At 41.3% G+C, this 18,132-nt stretch overlaps 1 protein-coding gene and 1 long non-coding RNA gene across 3 annotated transcripts in view; one reads left to right on the forward strand and one right to left on the reverse strand.

Moving 5' to 3' along the window:
• Nucleotides 1-4,952, forward strand: part of txndc16 (thioredoxin domain containing 16) — a 106,595-nt gene extending 101,643 nt beyond the window's left edge. For both annotated transcript variants that reach the window (XM_072268911.1, XM_072268921.1), the window contains exon 20: nucleotides 3,921-4,952. In XM_072268911.1, coding sequence (XP_072125012.1) covers nucleotides 3,921-4,207 — 287 coding nt within the window. In that variant the 3' untranslated portion in view covers nucleotides 4,208-4,952. The remainder of the gene's footprint in view (nucleotides 1-3,920) is intronic.
• LOC140203130 (uncharacterized) overlaps nucleotides 4,455-18,132 on the reverse strand; it is a 63,606-nt gene continuing 49,928 nt past the window's right edge. Inside the window, exon 3 of the long non-coding RNA XR_011887291.1 lies at nucleotides 4,455-4,533. This is a non-coding gene — a long non-coding RNA (uncharacterized lncRNA). The remainder of the gene's footprint in view (nucleotides 4,534-18,132) is intronic.

An 18,132-nucleotide genomic window follows, 5' to 3' on the forward strand; every position in this document is an offset into this window, starting at 1 on the left:
TAAACAATATTAACAGCGGGCTTAGTCTTCACTCTCATTATGAAAACCTGATGATAATTTCATATATATATCATATTCAATAGCACCTCACCATCTGCTCATGACTCCTCCACTGACTGTATTAGAGGGTTACTTGTTTGATATCCATTAATACATGTGCAGAAACCTCTGAGAAAATAGTGGAAAATCTGAAGCCGTTCAGTTCCAGTTCATGTTCTTGACACTGATTTCTTCTTCCTTCTTGGCATTTGTATGAAACTGAGTTAGTCTGTTCATAACTTCAGTGTTACACTTAACTCAGAGATGATTTTCAGAGCACATATCTGTGTTGTTACTGAGAAATTCTTTCTCCCCAGCATCTACACCTATCTCAAGTCATCTGGTATTTGAAATCTCTGTCTGGCTTTTGTTACCTCCTACATTTGCCTGTTCTCATACACTACTGGCTGATTTCTCACTTTTCCACGCTGCAGTCTTCTGAAATATCCATCAAAGTTGCTTTGATTAAATCTGAGGTTGGTCTGTTGATCAACCTCAAATTTAATCAAAATATTGTTGACTGCTGCCTTCAGATGCTGATGCCTTAAGCTCTGTCTTCTTTCAGAAGTTTATTAAAACCCACTCTCTTTACCCTGCCTTTTGATTATTCACCATTGTGTATCCCTAAGTAGCATAGTAGCACTCCTGTGAAATGCCATTGCAATCTAAAGCTGTTGTGTTGTGGTATCTCAAGGCATTTGCCATCAAGTTTCTCTGTGTTATGTTGCACTGCTGATACTAAACCTTATTTCGAGATTCTTGTGATTTGGTAATCAAGGAAAGTCCCAAGGGTTAATTTTGAAATAGTATTGCAGGTTTTGCAATTCTGAGTCTTAAACATATGCTGGCAGTTGAAGAAAAACGGAGCAAGAACATCTTGGGTTGCTTCACTTCTCAAATTGCTTTACAAACTGTAAAATATTTTTGCAAGCAAACAAACAGTTATGTACTGTAAACAAAAGGAAATGACTGTCCAGTTCATCTGCTTTTGTGACATTGTTTGGTGGGGGCGGGGGTGAAATTTAGCCCAGGGAAGTGAAAAATCACTGCTGACTTCTAAATAATGTTTGTAATCTGTTTTATTCACTAAAATGGACACTGTTGTTTTAATATTTCATTGGAAAATGATATTTCGATAATGATAGATTCCTTCAAAGCTGTACTACAGTGCTAGCTTAGGTTATATACTCATTTATTGGAACTTGGAAACATAGCTACTGATTCATGAGTTTCAACCAACTGAGTCAGCTGCTGTTAGCATTTGGCTACCAGATTAATTTAAAAAATAAATTCTAACTCAAATAAATAGATTTTCCAGACCAAGTAAAAATTGGAACAAAACTGTTGATAGCAGGGTTGAAGTAGGGAAGGTCATATTGACAAGCGAGGCACAGGCATTCTTTCTTACACTTCCTTGTGTGTCAATTAAACCACTAGCTAGTTATACCACAAAGTTTGTTAGTGTATCATTCTGTGATTTTGCCTCAATACTACACTTAATTAATGTCATTAGTTTATTGGATTGTTCTTGCATTCTATTTCATTTATAATTTCAACAGACTGATTTAATTAAATCCAGCAAACAAACCTTCTGTCCATATTAAGATTAGCGACTAATTCATCTGCACAATTAGATTTTATTTTCATTGTACTTTTATGACTGATATTTATAAATCATATCTTGTATAAGGGATGATCCAAAACTAAGAGAAGATAACATATCTGAAGGAAGCTACTTATTCCTTCATGTCACAATTGCTGAGGCATGTTTTACAGATTTCGTCTTAGTATTGCTGTAGTATCCCACTGACTCTGCAGAACCAGCAACTCACTTCTTTTGTTTTGTGTTAGCAACTGAGTGATAAGTCGTAGAGTTATAGAATAATAACAGCACAGAAACTGGCTCTGTGGCCACCGAGTTTATTCAGATCATCAAACCCCCATTTACACTAATTAACTTGTTTTACTCACTCCACATTCCCATCCACTTCCTCAGACTGTCACTTGAAACAATTTACAGTGGCAAATTAACTTTGGGACGCAGGAATAAACTGGACGAAAGCTACAGGGGAAAATGTGCAGGATCCATATGGACAGCACTGGATGTCAAAATCGCACTTAGATTGCTGGACGGCAGAAGCTCTCCTCAATGCACCATTGTGCAACTTTTTAGTATAAGTAATGCAATTGCACGTTATTACAGTTTAAAAAAAAATAAAACTTCCCAACAAGCTGAAAGAGCCAATCAAGCTTTGTCTGAAAAATGCAGGATCCAGAAGGAAAATCCCAACTTTCATGCTGTGTGTCATGAAGTAATAGATTACACTTTGGAAAGTATCTTCCAATGAATTCTTTGATGAATCATAACTATGTGCCATATGCTTTTTTTTTTAAGACTTTTGCCTTTTCATTAAAAAAAGGTACAAAATCTTCAGGTTTGAAAGTAACGATGAGAGTAACTAATATTATAAAAGACTGACCAGTGTTATAAATGAGTTTGAAGATGAAACTAAACCAGAAGATAAATCGTTTTTTCACTTATGTTAATAGTGCTTAATGTGCCTGACTGCAGATGTTTGAACAATAAGCTGAAGAGGGACTGTTTTCGAATGCTTGCTGCAGCATTTTTATCAAAGCTGATTGTATTTGGCAGGCATCAAAACATTTACTTGCAATAAACAACTGTAGTATCTAATAGATGTGCTCCTGGAGAAATATTCTGAGGTTATGAGTTAAATTGCTTAATAGATGTGTTATTTTTTCAAGAGTTGTAGCATCTTTAAGCATGCACATACCCAGGTTGCTGAGTTATTAAAGATACATGGTAGTGCTTGAGGTTATTGTCAAAATAAAGTCTTAGTCGCATCCTTGTAGTTCTCTTCTGCACCCTCTCCTGCTTAACAATGTTTTTCCTATGAAAGGATGGACAAAACTGTACACTATACGGATGTCCACCTTTATCAAAAAAGGCATATTTCCTCCAGTTTTGCCTGTTCCTCTGTCACACCTAAAGCATTGGTATCCCAGAATTTTGAACTGCCAGTCCTGACCTTCTCTCAGCCACATTTATGTTATGGTCACAATGTTTCTGACCCTGGAGGCAATGCATGCCCTCAGTTCATCCGCCTTACCTGTCAAATTATGTACATTGAAAGAGCTGCAATTTAAGATGGTGGTCCAACCTGCCCTTTTACTGAAAATATGCCTATCCTTATTGCTAGACTTACATTCTTCGGCTGCTGCATGTACCCTTCTCACTGACATCCCTCAAGCCCCAAACCCCTGCCAATCTAGTTTAAACTTTCACAGGTTGCAGAAATGAATCTCAACACTAGGATTTTGGTCTACCTCAAGCCCAAATGCAACCTGTCCCTGTTGTCAATTCCTGGCCTCACTAACACATGGCAGCAGGAACTCACTGCCCTTCAGGTTCTGCATTTTCATTTCTTATTAAAAGAAATTTCTCATTCTGCACTAATCATTTTACTTCTATAAAGTATGATTAACTCTGTAAACAAATACTAGTCTCTATTGATCCATCTGATGTGGTTTAGCATACAGTACAGTAGGCTGTCACTTAACATATTGATCACTATATTTATAACAGTTTTGGGGAGATTCTACTACCGGATCTCCTCTATGTACTTGCTTATACTGAGGCATATTGTTATATCTTAAGGCTGTGGACTGTGAATGGCTTTCCAGCTAGAATAACCCCAATTTTGCAGTATTGCTCTCGCTGAAAGTCCTGAACTAAACACCACAAACATTTCCTGACTTTGTTAAAAAATCATATTGCAGGGCGAGAAGAAAATCCTAAATTGTGATTATGAGAGTACATCTGGAACCAGTTTGATGCTTTTGTAAATTTGCTTTTGCAGATCTCCTGCAGGATAAGGAATGGACACCTCCACAAACTGCTTATGACTTTCTGGCCATTATGGATACTGTACGTCCTGGATTTGCAAAGCAGAGGACACCGAGTTCTGCAAAGCAGGTTGATGCCTGTGAGGGAGAAGACAAGGCAGAACTGACGAGTGATGCTGATGAGGAAGAGGATGACGCAGTATCAGCTGCAGAGCCTGAAGGAGATTTCTTGCCCAAGACATTGCCCAGATCTCCAGTTCAGGACAAGAAGACGCAGCATAAGCTGCACAGTGAATTATAATAAGAAAGCAGAATTCACAGTTCCTCATGTTATCATTTATCTTATTTGATGGATAACGTAACATGAACCTGAATATTACCTGAAGCATGTAACCTACTGCATAATAAACTTAGATTAACCTTGCAAAACAATTTAGCATTTTCTATAAAAAACAAGCAAAATGAACTCCAGCCCTTTGCATTCAAGCTATTGTCATTGCTTAGATGGCCTTGTAATACATTCCTTGTAACAGATATTTCTTGTAACATATGTTCTCATTTTGGAAAAATGCTGGAATCGGAAGCAGTAGCAGAAATCCTGGAAGAGCTCAGCTAGTGAAGCAGCATCTGTGGAAAGAAAAACGTTAACAGTTCTCATCAGTATCCCTTCCTCTGAATTGAGGGGTTAGGGAGGAGAGTGAAGGGTTAGCAGTTTACAATCTGGGCCGGGGGCAACAGTGAGGTGTAAGCAAAAGACAATATGGCAGCAGGTAATATAGAGCAAGTCTCAAAGGCACTTCAAAATATCTTACTAATGGTTACACATACTCTTTATTTCCTGATCTGTCTTCAATCTCCTGGTGCAAGGTTTTGACCTAAAGATGCTGCTCAACCCACTAAGGGATGCCAATTTTTCAGATTTTAACAAACACACTATAGAAGTTGTGGAAATGTGTAGACTTTCAAAAATAATTTTATAAATACTGATGAACACAAGCAATTGATTGTGACCCAGATGATGATTATTTCACAGGCACAGGTTGAATACTTTAGTAGTGGACTGTATTTGCCCAATGCAGATTATAAATATTTTATGATTAGGCCTGCATATAATTTGTATGACTTCATTGCATATGTTTAATTTGAATAGAAGAAGAATATTACAGAAAGGACTTTCCTAGGGTGAAATTGCTCTGTTTCTGTTCCTATTAGTTTTCTATGTTAAGGCAATATTCATGTAATCAGAAGGGTTAGGAGTGAAAGGCAATGATTTAGACTGAAACTTAGTGTTGTGTTCCACTGAACTGTGTTGGAAGCATAAAGTACATAGAATTGTGCAAATGCAACTATGGCAACTGCTCCACAGACTAAACTGTAAAGGTAATTGCATAACAAAACCCCAAGGGTAAAATGAATCATAATAGTCATGTGTATACTCACTGTTGAGATCAACATATTCTTATTTCACATTTCACATTTGTACTGAGCTTATAGAAACATAGAAAGCCAACAGCACAATACAGGCCCTTCGGCCCACAAAGCTGTGCCGAACATGTCCTTACCTTCCTCAACCTTTTTTCCACTGCGGACTGGTTTATTATTGACAATATTCTTGCGAACCGGCCGACCCCGAGGGAGGGGGTAGGGTTGCCAACAGACAAGGGTAGCAGTCAAATAGGTTGTGTTTACCCCGAGGAAAAACCACCATGACCATGAAGCATTGCGCGGGCACCTGTGTGCACATGCGTGTACGTGCTGATTTTTTTTCTACAAATCGTTTTTGGCGATTCTGTTCGGGAGGAGGTGTTAATCACGACCGGAATATAGGTGATAAGTGGTTAATACACTCAATTTCATTTCTAAAAGGTTTTATCTAACAAATTTAATATTAAACACTCAGCACATATTTTCCTCGCATGAATATAGTGATAAGTCAATTATCAGGGGAGAACAGGGGAGCTTGAACTAAGTGTTGAATGAACTTCCAGTAGAAGTGGTAGAGGAAGGTTCGAAATGATCATTTAAAGAAAAAATAGGTAGGTATATGGACAGGAAAGGAATGGAGGGTTATGGGCTGAGTGCAGGTCAGTGGGACTAGGTGAGAGCAGCGTTCAGCACGGACTAGAAGGACCAAGATCGCCTGTTTCCGTGCTGTAATTGTTATATGGTTTTATAAGTCAATAGCATCATAACATTTTAAGTAACGTTTGGATATTAAACACACAGCGCATATTTTCCCCGTATGAACATATAAAATCATTGCAATACACCAATATCGCTGAATCAGTGGGAGACCTGGGCTTGTTTCCTGCAACAAGACGGTCCCATCGAGGGGTGATGGGAGACAGCGATACTCGAAGGAGGTTCCTTATGTCCAGTCTATTCCGCAATTTCGTTTCTGTTGCATTCATTGAAGAGATATGTCGGAAATGGAAGCAACGTTTTCAGTGCTTTCATGGCTACCTCAGGATATTTAGCCTTGACTTTGGATCCAGAATGCTGGCAGAGATGTTATGTCAAACATACTTTTCAGCCCGTCATCATTTGCAAGCTCGAGGAGTTGATGATCTTCCCGCGCTGACATGGATGACTTGCGGGTAATGACCTCGCGTGCATTCAAGTTCAACAGTGGGCATGTCAGGGAATGAGGAAAGGTGCAGCTGACTCATATCGTTTCCTCGCAGCCCAGTAGCACATGCTTTGTGGCCCGGTGGTTGGGGACTGCTATCTTAAAAGACCCTATCGTTTCCACCTCCACCACCGCCGCCGGCAGCCCATTCCACACCCTTACCAGTCTCTGCATAAAAAGAACTTATCCCGGACATCTCTTCTGTACCTACTTCCAAGCACCTTAAAACTATGCCCTCTCATGCTAGCCATTTCAGCCCTGGGGGAGAAAGCCTCTATTATCCACATGATTAATACCTCTCATCATCTATCAGGTCACCTCTCATCCTTTATCACTCCAAGCAAAAAAGGCTGAGTTCACTCAACCTATTCTCATAAGGCATGCTCCCCAATCCAGGCAACATCCTTGTAAATCTCCTCTGCACCCTTTCTATGGTTTCCTGTAGTGAGGCGACCAGAACTGAGCACAGTACTCCAAGTGGGGTCTGGCCAGGGTCCTATATCACTGCAACATTACTCCTTGGCTCTTAAACTCAATCCCACAATTGATGAAGGCCAATGCACTGTATGCCTTCTTAACCACAGAGTCAACCTGCGCAGGAGCTTTGAGTGTCCTAAGGACTCAGACCCCAAGATCCCTCTGATCCTCCATACTGCCAAGAGTCTTACCATTGATACTACCATCATATTTGACCTACCAAGATGACCCACCTCACACTTATCTGGGTTGAACTCCATTTGCCACTTCTCAGCCCAGTTTTGCATCCTATCAATGTCCTGTTGTAACCTCTGACAGCTCTCCACACTATCCACAACACCTCCAACCTTCGTGTTATCAGCAAATTTACTAACCCATCCCTCTACTTCCTCATCCAGATATTGACCCAACTTAATGGTAGGTGTGGGTTTGGATAATTTTCCTCTCAGTGGGATACATACTCCATAAGATAATAAGACATAGGATTAGAATTAGGCCATCTGGCCCATCAAGTCTGCTCCGCCGTTCAATCATGGCTGATCCTTTTTTTCTATCTCCTCCTCAATGCCAGTTCTTGGCCTTCTCCCCATAACTTTTGATGCTATGTCCATTCAAGAACCTATCAAACTCTACCTTAAATATACCCAATGACCTGGTCTCCACAGCTGCACGTGGCAGCAAATTCATCACCCTTTGGCTAAAGAAATTTCTCCGCATCTCTGTTTTGAAAGGGCGCCCCTCTATCCTGAGGCTGTGCCCTCTTGTCTTAGACTCTCCTACCATTCGAAATATCCTTTCCACATCTACTCTGTTTGGGCCTTTCAACATTCGAAAAGTTTCAGAGAGATCCCCCTTATCCTTCTGAATTCCAGCGAGTACAGACCCAGAGCCATCAAATGTTCCTCATATGATAACCCTTTCATTCCTGGATCATCCTGTGAACCTACTCTGGACCCTCTCCAATGCCAACACATTTTTTCTAAGATGAGGGGCACAAAACTGTTCACAATACTCAAGGTGAGGCCTCACCAGTGCCTTATAAAGCCTCAGCATCACATCCTTGCTCTTGTATTCTAGACCTCTCAAAATGAATGCTAACGTGGCATTTGCCTTCCTCACCACCAACTCAACCTGCAAGTTAACCTTTAGGGTGTTCTGCACAAGGACTTCCAAGTCCCCTTGCATCTCAGATTTTTGGATTTTTTTTCGATTTAGAAAATAGTCCGTACATTTATTAGTACTACCGAAGTGCATGATCATGCATTTTCCAACATTGTATTTCATTTGCTACTTTCTGGCCCATTCTCCTAATCTGTCAAAGTCCTTCTGCATCCTACCTGTTTCCTCAACACTATCAACCCCGCCACCAATCTTCATATCATCTGCAAACTTGGCAACAAAGCCATTTGTTCCATCATCAAAATCATTTATGTACAGCATAAAAAGAAGTGGTCCCAACACCGTCACTTGCGGAACACCACTAGTCACTGGCAGCCAAACAGAAAAGAATCCTTTTATTCCCACTGCTGCCTCCTACCAAACAGCCAGTGCTCTAACCATGTTAGTGACTTTCCTGTAATACCATGGGCTCTTAACTTGGTAAGCAGCCTCATGTGTGGCACCTTGTCAAAGGCCTTCTGAAACTCCAAATATACAACATCCACTGAATCCTCTTTGTCTATCCTACTTGTAATCTCCTCAAAGAATTCCAATAGGTTTGTCAGGCAGGATTTCCCCTGAAGGAAACCATAACTGACTTTGTACTATCTTGTCCTGTGTCACCAAGTACTCCATCACCTCATCCTTAACAATTAACTCTAACATCTTCCCAACTACTGAGGTCAGGCTTACTGGTCTATAATTTTCTTTCTGCTGCCTTCTTAAAGAGTGGAGTGACATTTGCAATTTTCCAGTCTTGTGGCACCATGCCAGAGTCCAATGATTTTTGAAAGATCATTTCTAATGCTACAACAATCTCTAACGCTACCTCTCTCAGAAACCTAGGGTGCAGTTCCTCTGGTCTGGGTGACTTTATGTACCTTCAGGTCTTCCAGCTTTTTGAGAACTTTCTCTCTTGTAACAATAACTGCACCCGCTTTTTTTCCATCACACACTACGACATCTGGCATACTGCTGGTGTCTTCCACAGTAAAGACTGACGCAAAATAATCATTTAGTTCATCAGCCATCTCCTTGTCCCTCGTTATTATTTCTCCTGCTTCATTTTCTAGCAGTCCTATATCCACTCTCATTTCTTCTTTATTTTTAACGTACTTGAAAAATCTTTTACTATCCACTTTGATATTATTTGCTGGCTTACTTTCATATTTCATCTTTACCTTCTAATAATATTTTAGTTGCTCTCTGTAGGTTTTTAAAAACTTCCCAATCCTCTATCTTTCCACTAATTTTTGCTTTGTTGCATGCCTTTTCTTTTGCTTTTACAATAGTTTTGACTTCCCTTGTCAGCCACGGTTGTATATTTTACCATTTGAGTATTACTTCATTTTTGGAATACACATGTCCTGCACCTTCCTCATTTTTCCCAGAAATACACACCATTGCTGCTCTGCTGACATCCCTGCCAGCATCTCCTTTCAATTTACTTTGGCCAACTTCTCTCTCATACCACTTTAATTTCCCTTACTCCACTGAAATACTGCTACATCAGACTTTACTTTACTTTATCTCTATCAAATTTCAAGTTGAACACCATCATATTGTGATCACTGGTTCCTAAGGATTTTTTTACCTTAAGCTCCCTAATCACCTCTGGTTCATTACATAACACCCAGTCCAGTATAGCTGATCCCCTAGTTGCCTCAACGATAAACTGTTCTAAAAAGCTATCTCCTAGGCTTCAACAAACTCATTCTCCTGAGATCCATTACCATCCTGATTTTCCCAATCAACCTGCAGGTTAAAATCTCTCATGACTAGCATAACATTGCCTTTTTGACTCGCCTTTTCTATTTCCTGTTGTAATCTGTGGTCCACAGCCCAGCCACTGTTGAAAGGCCTGTATATAATTGCCATCACAGTCCTATTACCCTTGCAGTTTCTTAGCTCAACCCACAAGGATTTAATATCTTCTGATCCTATGTCACATCTTTCTACTGATTTGATGCCATTCTTTACCAGTAGAGCCACACCACCCCCTCTGCCTACCTTCCTATCCCTCCGATAAAACATGTAACCTTGGACATTCATCTCCCAATGACAACCATCCTTCAGCCACGATTCAGTGATAGCCACAACATCATAGCTGGCAATCTGTAATATTGCAACAAGATCATCCACCTTATTTCTTATACTATACGCATTTAGAAACAACACCTTGAGTACTGTATTTGCTGTCCTTTCTGATTCTGCATCCCTAATGATTTGATTCTCGGCCTATTGGCTGCAATTAAGTCCTACCACCTGCCTGGCCTTCCTGACAATCTGAATGCACGCTATTGCTAATTTATTACCATCCACCCTATCCTGAGTCCCTTCACTCCTGTTCCCACACCCCTTGCCAAATTAGTTTAAACCCACCCCAATAACTCTTAACAAACCTGCCTGCAAGAATATCAGTCCCCCTCGGGTTCAGGTGCAACCCGTCACTTTTGAACAGGTCATACCTCCCCCAGAAGAGATCCCAAAGATCAAAGAACCTGAAGCCCTGTCCCCTGCACCAGCTTCTCAGCTGCACATTCATCCGCCAAATCATCCTGTTTCTACACTCACTGACACGTGGCACAGGCAGCAATCTGGAAATTACTACCCGGGAGGTCCTGCTTCTCAGCTTTCTACCTAGCTCTCCTAATTCTCTTTTCAGGACCTCCTTGCTTTTCCTTCCTATGTCATTGGTACCAATATGTACCAAGACATCCGGCTACTCCCCTTCCCTCTCCAAAATGTCGTGGACGCGATCTGAGACATCCCTGACCCTGGCACCTGTGAGGCAACATACCATCTGCGTGTCCTGTTTACGTCACGGAATGTCCTGTCTGTTCCCCTCACCATCGAGTCCCTTATCACTACAGCTCCCTTCCCTCTCTTTCTCTTCTGCACCATGCACCCCTGCTCAGTGCCTGTAACCCGGTTCCTCTTCTCAAGTTGCTACGAAATCATCATTGTTATCATATAACTGGGTTTTAACAGGGTATCCAAACCAGCTATGCAATGTAGTAAACTAGGTTATCTTTAGTCTGTTAGAAGGTACACACTTACTTTCTCAGTCTTTCATACACACACACACACTATGTTTGTGTAGGTTCAGGCAAAGAAGCTTTATCCACAGTTTCATGCCTAGCTTTTTATCCATCCTCCTGCTCAAGAATGTGAGACTCCTCAAAACCTCAGTGGTAACAAGATACCCTCAAACCTAAGAGGAGTTAACTGAGTGCGACAGGCTGGTCCTGCCAACCTCATTTCACAACTTGCCATTCATTAGCAAGCAAAGCCATGTTAACAACTTTAGTGCATGCTGATGATAACAGTTTTAAACCCAATTGCCACAAAAGTCTGTTGGTAAAGGTTGTCATAGAAGTGATTTAGCAATAAATTGGAATGGAATTAAATCAGTCAACCAGTGGTCATTAAAATATCAGCAATCATTGCATTGCATTGAACAACCGTACCTAAAAAAATATTGTTAACCTATTCACTTTATCATGTACAGTATTTAAGCTATGGTTTCAGTATCAATTCCATGTCATGGGAAATAGAAGTATTTATTAAGAAAGCATATGACTATTCTATTATATAGTTTTTTTATTTTTTGAAAGATATACCTTCGCTTCAGAGAGAAAAGAACAATACTGGTTATTTTGGTCTAGATCCAAACCTGTTGCAGCATGCTATATGGGATTTTGTAAACTTTACTTTGAAGTTGACAACTACAAAATTGCTGATCTAGCACTGATGCTTCTCTATGTCCAAGTCCCGAGAATGAGAGGTATAGCCATTTCATTATTTTACTGGTATTAGTTATCACAAAACTTTTCCTTTCTCTATTTGTAAAGCTGTAATGTTGCATTTATCCAATATTCCTAACTTATTAAGACATCTGAAAGCCCTTTGCAGGAGTGTAACCAAACACCAAGCCATAACACTCATTCCTGAATGCATTATTCCATATCCTGAGATTGTGAGCGTTTGAGATCACCCAGCCAGGGAAAACTGGCATTGAACCAGAATTGCTGCAGTTGTGAAGCAGTGACTCTGTCAGCAGTGACATTATGCAGTCTTCTGATATGAAACAAATATGCTGGCAGACTCAAACTACTGTTTACTTTTTCTCCCAAATGTCTCCAGCTAAACACATTGTTAGAGTTAGGAATGTACTTTAATTATTTTTGTGTGGGCATACACAAACGATTTGTGATATATGTATATATAAATAATCTGGAACATGTCAAATCCAAAGAAGAAAAAGAGCAAGGAACTGAAACTCAATCCCTTAAAAAAGAATATAAAACATTAATTACAGGGAACGACTACTACCAAGAGCTAGGATAAGATTCTCTGAATGTCCAGTGTGTTGGTGTGGGAGAGCGTTTTCCAGCATTAAAAGTTTATGAGTCCACCAAGCAAAGTTGAGGTGCTATTCCATCTTAGTGGATGAAGATAAGATTACTTCACCAAGCACAGATAATGTGGTCTTTTCAACCACTAATTCACAAGCCACAGCGATTCTCTCTGGAGAAAGTCATCATACCCCAGGTCAGACAAGAGATAACCCAGGTCAGGTCTCAGGCCACAGTGACCAGGTAGATCCTTTGCATGGTGGCGGTGGTGAGGAGGTGGAGGTAAGAAGAGGAAGGTCAAGTGGCCAGCAATGGCAGATGAGAAGGCTTGGCGTGTATTTGATGAGGATATCAGTATGATGTTGGAGAACACTCTCAGGGGAACATCAAAGAGAAAGTTGGAAGGGATGGGCGATATGATTTACGATGTTAGAAAGTACCAGTTTGGTTTGGTTGAGCTGAAGAAAGCAAAGCCTACACAGACATCAAGCAGGTGCCAGAAGGAGATTAGTAGGCTGAGGAGAGAGCTTAGATCATTGAGACAGAGGTGGAAGGTAGCAAGTGAGGGTGACAAGCCAGGGCTTGCTGATCTCCGAGAGCATTTTCGATTAAAGTTAGCATCACTCCATCGTGCAGAGTCACAACATAAAAAGAGAAAGAAGAGAGAGAAGGCAAGAAAGTCGTTCTTTGAGAACCCTCACCAGTTCACAAAGAAATTGTTTGAACAAAGTAAGAGCGGGCAGCTTAACGTCTCTCAACAAGAACTTGAGGATCACCTGGCAAGCACTTACTCTAATGAACAGCGGGAAGCTCCTTTGCTTGACATTTCAGGGCTTGTGAAGCCTACCAAGCCAGGAGTGGAGTTCGATCTGTCAGAACCCAAACTGGCAGAAGTCGAATGGTTCATCAGAAAGGCAAGGTCCGGCTCAGTGCCAGGACCTAATGGAGTGCGTATAATGTGTTCAAGAAGCGTGAAGAGCTGAGGAAATACTTGTGGAGATTGTTAAAGGTGGTGTGGAGACAAGGTGTTGTTCCTTTGTCATGGAGTGAGGCTGAAGGAGTATACATCCTGAAGGAAGAGAATTCTACTACATTGAATCAGTTCCGACAAATTTCACTCCTGAATGTAAAGGGGAAGATTATATTTGGCATTCTAGCAGAAATCATTTTTTCATTTGTGATAGAGAATGGATTGGTAAATACATCTGTGCAGAAGGCAGGAATACCAGGCTTCCCGGGATGCTTTGAACATACTAGGCATACCATCCAGGAGTCGAAAAGGTTGAGAAGAAATCTGGCTGTAGTTTGGCTTGATCTTGCAAATGCGTATGGTTCTGTTCCCCAGGCCCTGATTGAGTTTGCGATGGAATTCCTATGGATTCCTGCTAAGGTGAGGAACTTTGTTATGCAGTACTAAAACGATTTCTGGATGAGGTTTTCCACTCAGCAGTTTACAACTAGGTGGCAGAGCTTGGATGTTGGAATCCCAATGGGATGTGATATTTCACCCATCCTTTTTGTGTTAGCCATGGAGGTCATTGTGAGGGCTGCAGGATCAGTAGGACCAGGTGCTACACTTGATGGCGGAGGGGAGTTACCACCAATACGAGCGTTCACGGATGATCTCACCTTTTTGGATCCTAGCACGGAGGCAGTGGAAAGTGTACTATATAGATTCGAAGAGCTAATGGATTGGGGAAGAATGAAGTTCAAGACCAAGAAGTCAAGGAGCCTTGTTCTTAGGAGAGGAAAGCTGGTTGACTTTCATTTCACCCTTTGTGGAGAGGAGATTCCATCCATTCAGGACCAACCAGTTAAGAGCTTCAGGCGATGGTACACAGAGGAGCTGGGAGGCACCAGGAGGGCTCAAGAGGCAGGAGAACAGATCAGCAGAGGTCTGATGTCTGTTGATAAGTGTGGCTTGCCTGGCAAGTTGAAATTGTGGTGCTTGCAGTATGGACTGATGCCACGGATAATGTGGCCACTAACTGTCTATGAAGTGGCAATGTCCCACGTTGAGGCAATGGAACGGAAGATCAACAATTACGTGAAGAAGTGGCTTGGAGTACCGAGCAGTCTCACCAATGTTGCAATCCACAGTAGCCAGACAAAGCTTGCTATCCCAGTGCAATCCCTTGTTGAAGAGGTCAAGGTAGCCAAGGTAAGATCATTCTTGATGCTTTGAGACTCAAAAGACCCTGTCATCAAGAACACCCAGGCGGATGTCAGATCAGGCAGGAAGTGGTCAGCCCATGTAGCAGTTGATGAGGCAGAGTTTAGATTGAAGCACAAAGAGATGGTTGGGGCTATCCAGCTAGGCCGCCAGGGACTTGGATGGACAACCCACAAGTGGTGGTCATCTTCTACAGGTAAGGAGCGCCGTGAGCTTGTAATGTAAGAAATACGAGAGGTAGAAGAGGAGGAGAGGTTAGCTAACACAGCTGGCCTGGCCAAACAAGGGGCTTGGGCCTGGTGGGAAAGTGTTGAACAACAACATCTATCTTGGAATATTCTGTGGCAGATAGAACTGCTCCGCATTTCTTTTCTATGGAGAGCAGCATACGACCTGCTCCCAACGCCTGCCAACCTCAGCACCTGGTATGAAGATAAGACAGACAGGTGTGCTGCTTGTGGTGAGAAGGGAACACTTCAACATATTTTGAGTGCATGCAGAGTCAATCTTTCCAGTGGCATGTACACTTGGAGACATAACAATGTTCTCAAAGTTGTAACAGAAGCAGCTGAGCAGAGAGTACTGCAGCACAACTTATCTCATGCCCCATGCTGCACAGAACACCGCATATCACTTGTGAAAGAAGGCTCCAAGTCAAGGGTGCACAGCGCAGGCCCACGATCAAGTATACTTTCTTCAGCCAATGATTGGTGTGTCAAGGCCAACCTGGATGGGAAAAGCTGTTTCCCAGAGCAAATAGCTTTCACCACTTTGCATCCAGATATAATCGTATGGTCTGACACCAGTCGAGAAGTGGTTATTGGTGAACTGACAGTCCCCTGGGAAGACAACATCGATGAAGCCCATGAGCGTAAGTTAACCAAGTATGCAGAATTAAGATCAGAGTGCAGAGACAGAGGGTGGAAGGTCTCATGCTATCCATTCGAAGTAGGCTGCCGTGGGTTTATTGTGTTCACTTTCCAGAAGTGGCTGCATGAACTTGGCTTCACTAGAAGAGAGATCAAGTCAACCAGCGGGGCTGTAGCTGAGGCAGCTGAGGCAGCAGAGACAGGATTATCATGGGTGTGGACCAAGTACGTCCAGAGGGGCAGATAGTCGGACAGTGTATACATATTTTGCAAACCCTTCAGTGGTTGCATAGACACCTGAAGAGCAGACTATCTGTTGGATGGAAGTGACCAACAACTCTGATAGAGGCAGATGCCAAATTTTTAAGCTCACCAGTGGGAGGTGGTGCTTTAGCACTGCTGGCCCACCACCTCGAGGGAGTCTTGTTCACTAGTGGGCCGAAACTCCTGAAGACAGGTGGCAGATCAACTGATGATCCCCCAGTGATAGCACAGGACAGTTAACATCTTAGTCCAAGTGTATTTGCAATTCAAGTAATAGTAATCCCAATGTTGATCACTGTTCTGTTTTGTAGCAGAATTTAATATGTTGGCCACTAACATCCCGCTTAACTTTGTCCTCTTGAGAGTATTTGCGAATTTTTCTTGTTCTATTTCAGTATTCCAGGAAACAGACTCTCAAGATGTATCTTGGAGACTGATTTTTCATATTTTTCAAACAATTTTCTTTGCTTTTTTCACATCTATTTCCTTCTTAATATCTGCATGAGCAATATTTGAATCGACATGCTTCAAAGGGGGCTCACTTGGTAAAAATGTACCATGCCATTCGTCTCATGGCCTAACTAGCTGTGCATAGAAGGACCTTTGAAATCTGCTCAAAAGGAGATCTGGGAAATTTTCACTTTATATGCAAAAGCTTCTTTCTAACCCACAAAAATAAACCTCCCTAGTTTTCTTAGGGACCCTGTTTCAAAGTGATAATGCAACTATATGTGGGAAATGTAAAAATGGTAAATATTTTGATCCTGAACACAAGAGATTCTGCAGATGCTGGAAATGCTGAGCAACACACACAAAATTCTGACAGAACTCAGCAAGTCAGGCAGCATCTATGGAAGGGAATAAACAGTTGATGTTTAATAAATCAGCTTGAGAGCAGCGTGATTTCTCACCCTCTATGACTAGCGATCATATGCCACACTTCCTTCCCTCCAGAATATTAATGGTAATGTCGCTCGGTAGGCAATGTGGCATAAAGAATAACATTAGGCAGAAGTGCACCTAAGGAAAGATCAAAGTCTCCAAAAAACTCAGGGTAAGTATTTCCTGTGAAATTGACAATGTTTCCCTCTGACATTACTCATAGTGAGATTTTGGAATTGTGTGGACAGTTCGTTGGCCAGCCCTAGAGTCAATAACTATCCACATAGAGGTGCCATTTTAATTAATCACAAACTTCTCTATCATTTCTGCTCAGTAACAGTTTAATCCCACATACTTCCATTAAAACAAATGGAAGCATATCAAATCATATTTTATTCACGAATGGTCTGCTCTCATAAGCATTTTAAAAATAATGCTTTTAAAAATTATAAACACTGTAGGAACATAGCTGTAATTTCAGAACATTTTGAATAATAAGGTTAATGCTAATTCAGTTTCCCTATCTACAATACAATCTACAAGCTGCTGGGTACTGCATTTCTGTCTCTTTTATTTGTTTCTGTTTAGTAAGATAATTGCTGGAATGGTGTTTGGCAGTTAAAAGCACTTAACACTGGAGTAAGTCAATTCTGATTTACTTAAATTGGCCTATGTCCAAGCAAATCACTTTCCAGTTGAAATAACAAATTAGACAGGGCTCGAAACTGGAGATGCTGGATATCTAAAATAAAAGTGGAAAAGGCAAACCACTCAGTCACTCAGGCAGCATCACAGTGTTAATGTTTCAAGTTGCAGACTCTTTATTAGAACTAAAAAATAGTCTAGCTGCAGAAAAGGGAGAATTTTGGAAAACACAGAGAAAATTACACTGATGTTGCCAGGACTTGAGAACCTGAGTTACAGGGATAGGTTGACCTTATTCCTTGGGACACAGGAGAATGAGGGGGAGATCTTATAGAGCTGCACAAAATTATGAAAGGTATAGATTATGAATGCATGCAAGCTAAGGTTTAGGGTAAAAGGTGAAATATTTAAGAGGAATCTTCGTTCATTCGGAGGGTGACGAGATCGTGGAACTAGCTGTCAGTGGAATTGGTGGAGGCTTGCTCAATTGTAGCATTTAAGAGAAGAATGGATAGGTATGTTTCAGAGGAATGGAAGGCTACAGACCAGGTGCAGGTAGTTGGAAAACCAGTATGGACTAACGCAAACATGAGAAAATCTGCAGCTGCTGGAGATCCTGAGCAACGTACACAAAATACTGGAGGAACTCCGCAGGCCAGTCAACATCTATGGAAAAGAGTAAATCGTGGATGTTTTGGCCTGAGTCCCTTCTTCAGGACGTCCTGAAGAAGGGTCTCAGTCCAAAACGTTGACTCTTTACATTTTTCCAGC

The sequence above is a fragment of the Mobula birostris genome, chromosome 1 (genome assembly GCF_030028105.1).
Source record: "Mobula birostris isolate sMobBir1 chromosome 1, sMobBir1.hap1, whole genome shotgun sequence".
Taxonomy (NCBI): domain Eukaryota; kingdom Metazoa; phylum Chordata; class Chondrichthyes; order Myliobatiformes; family Myliobatidae; genus Mobula; species Mobula birostris.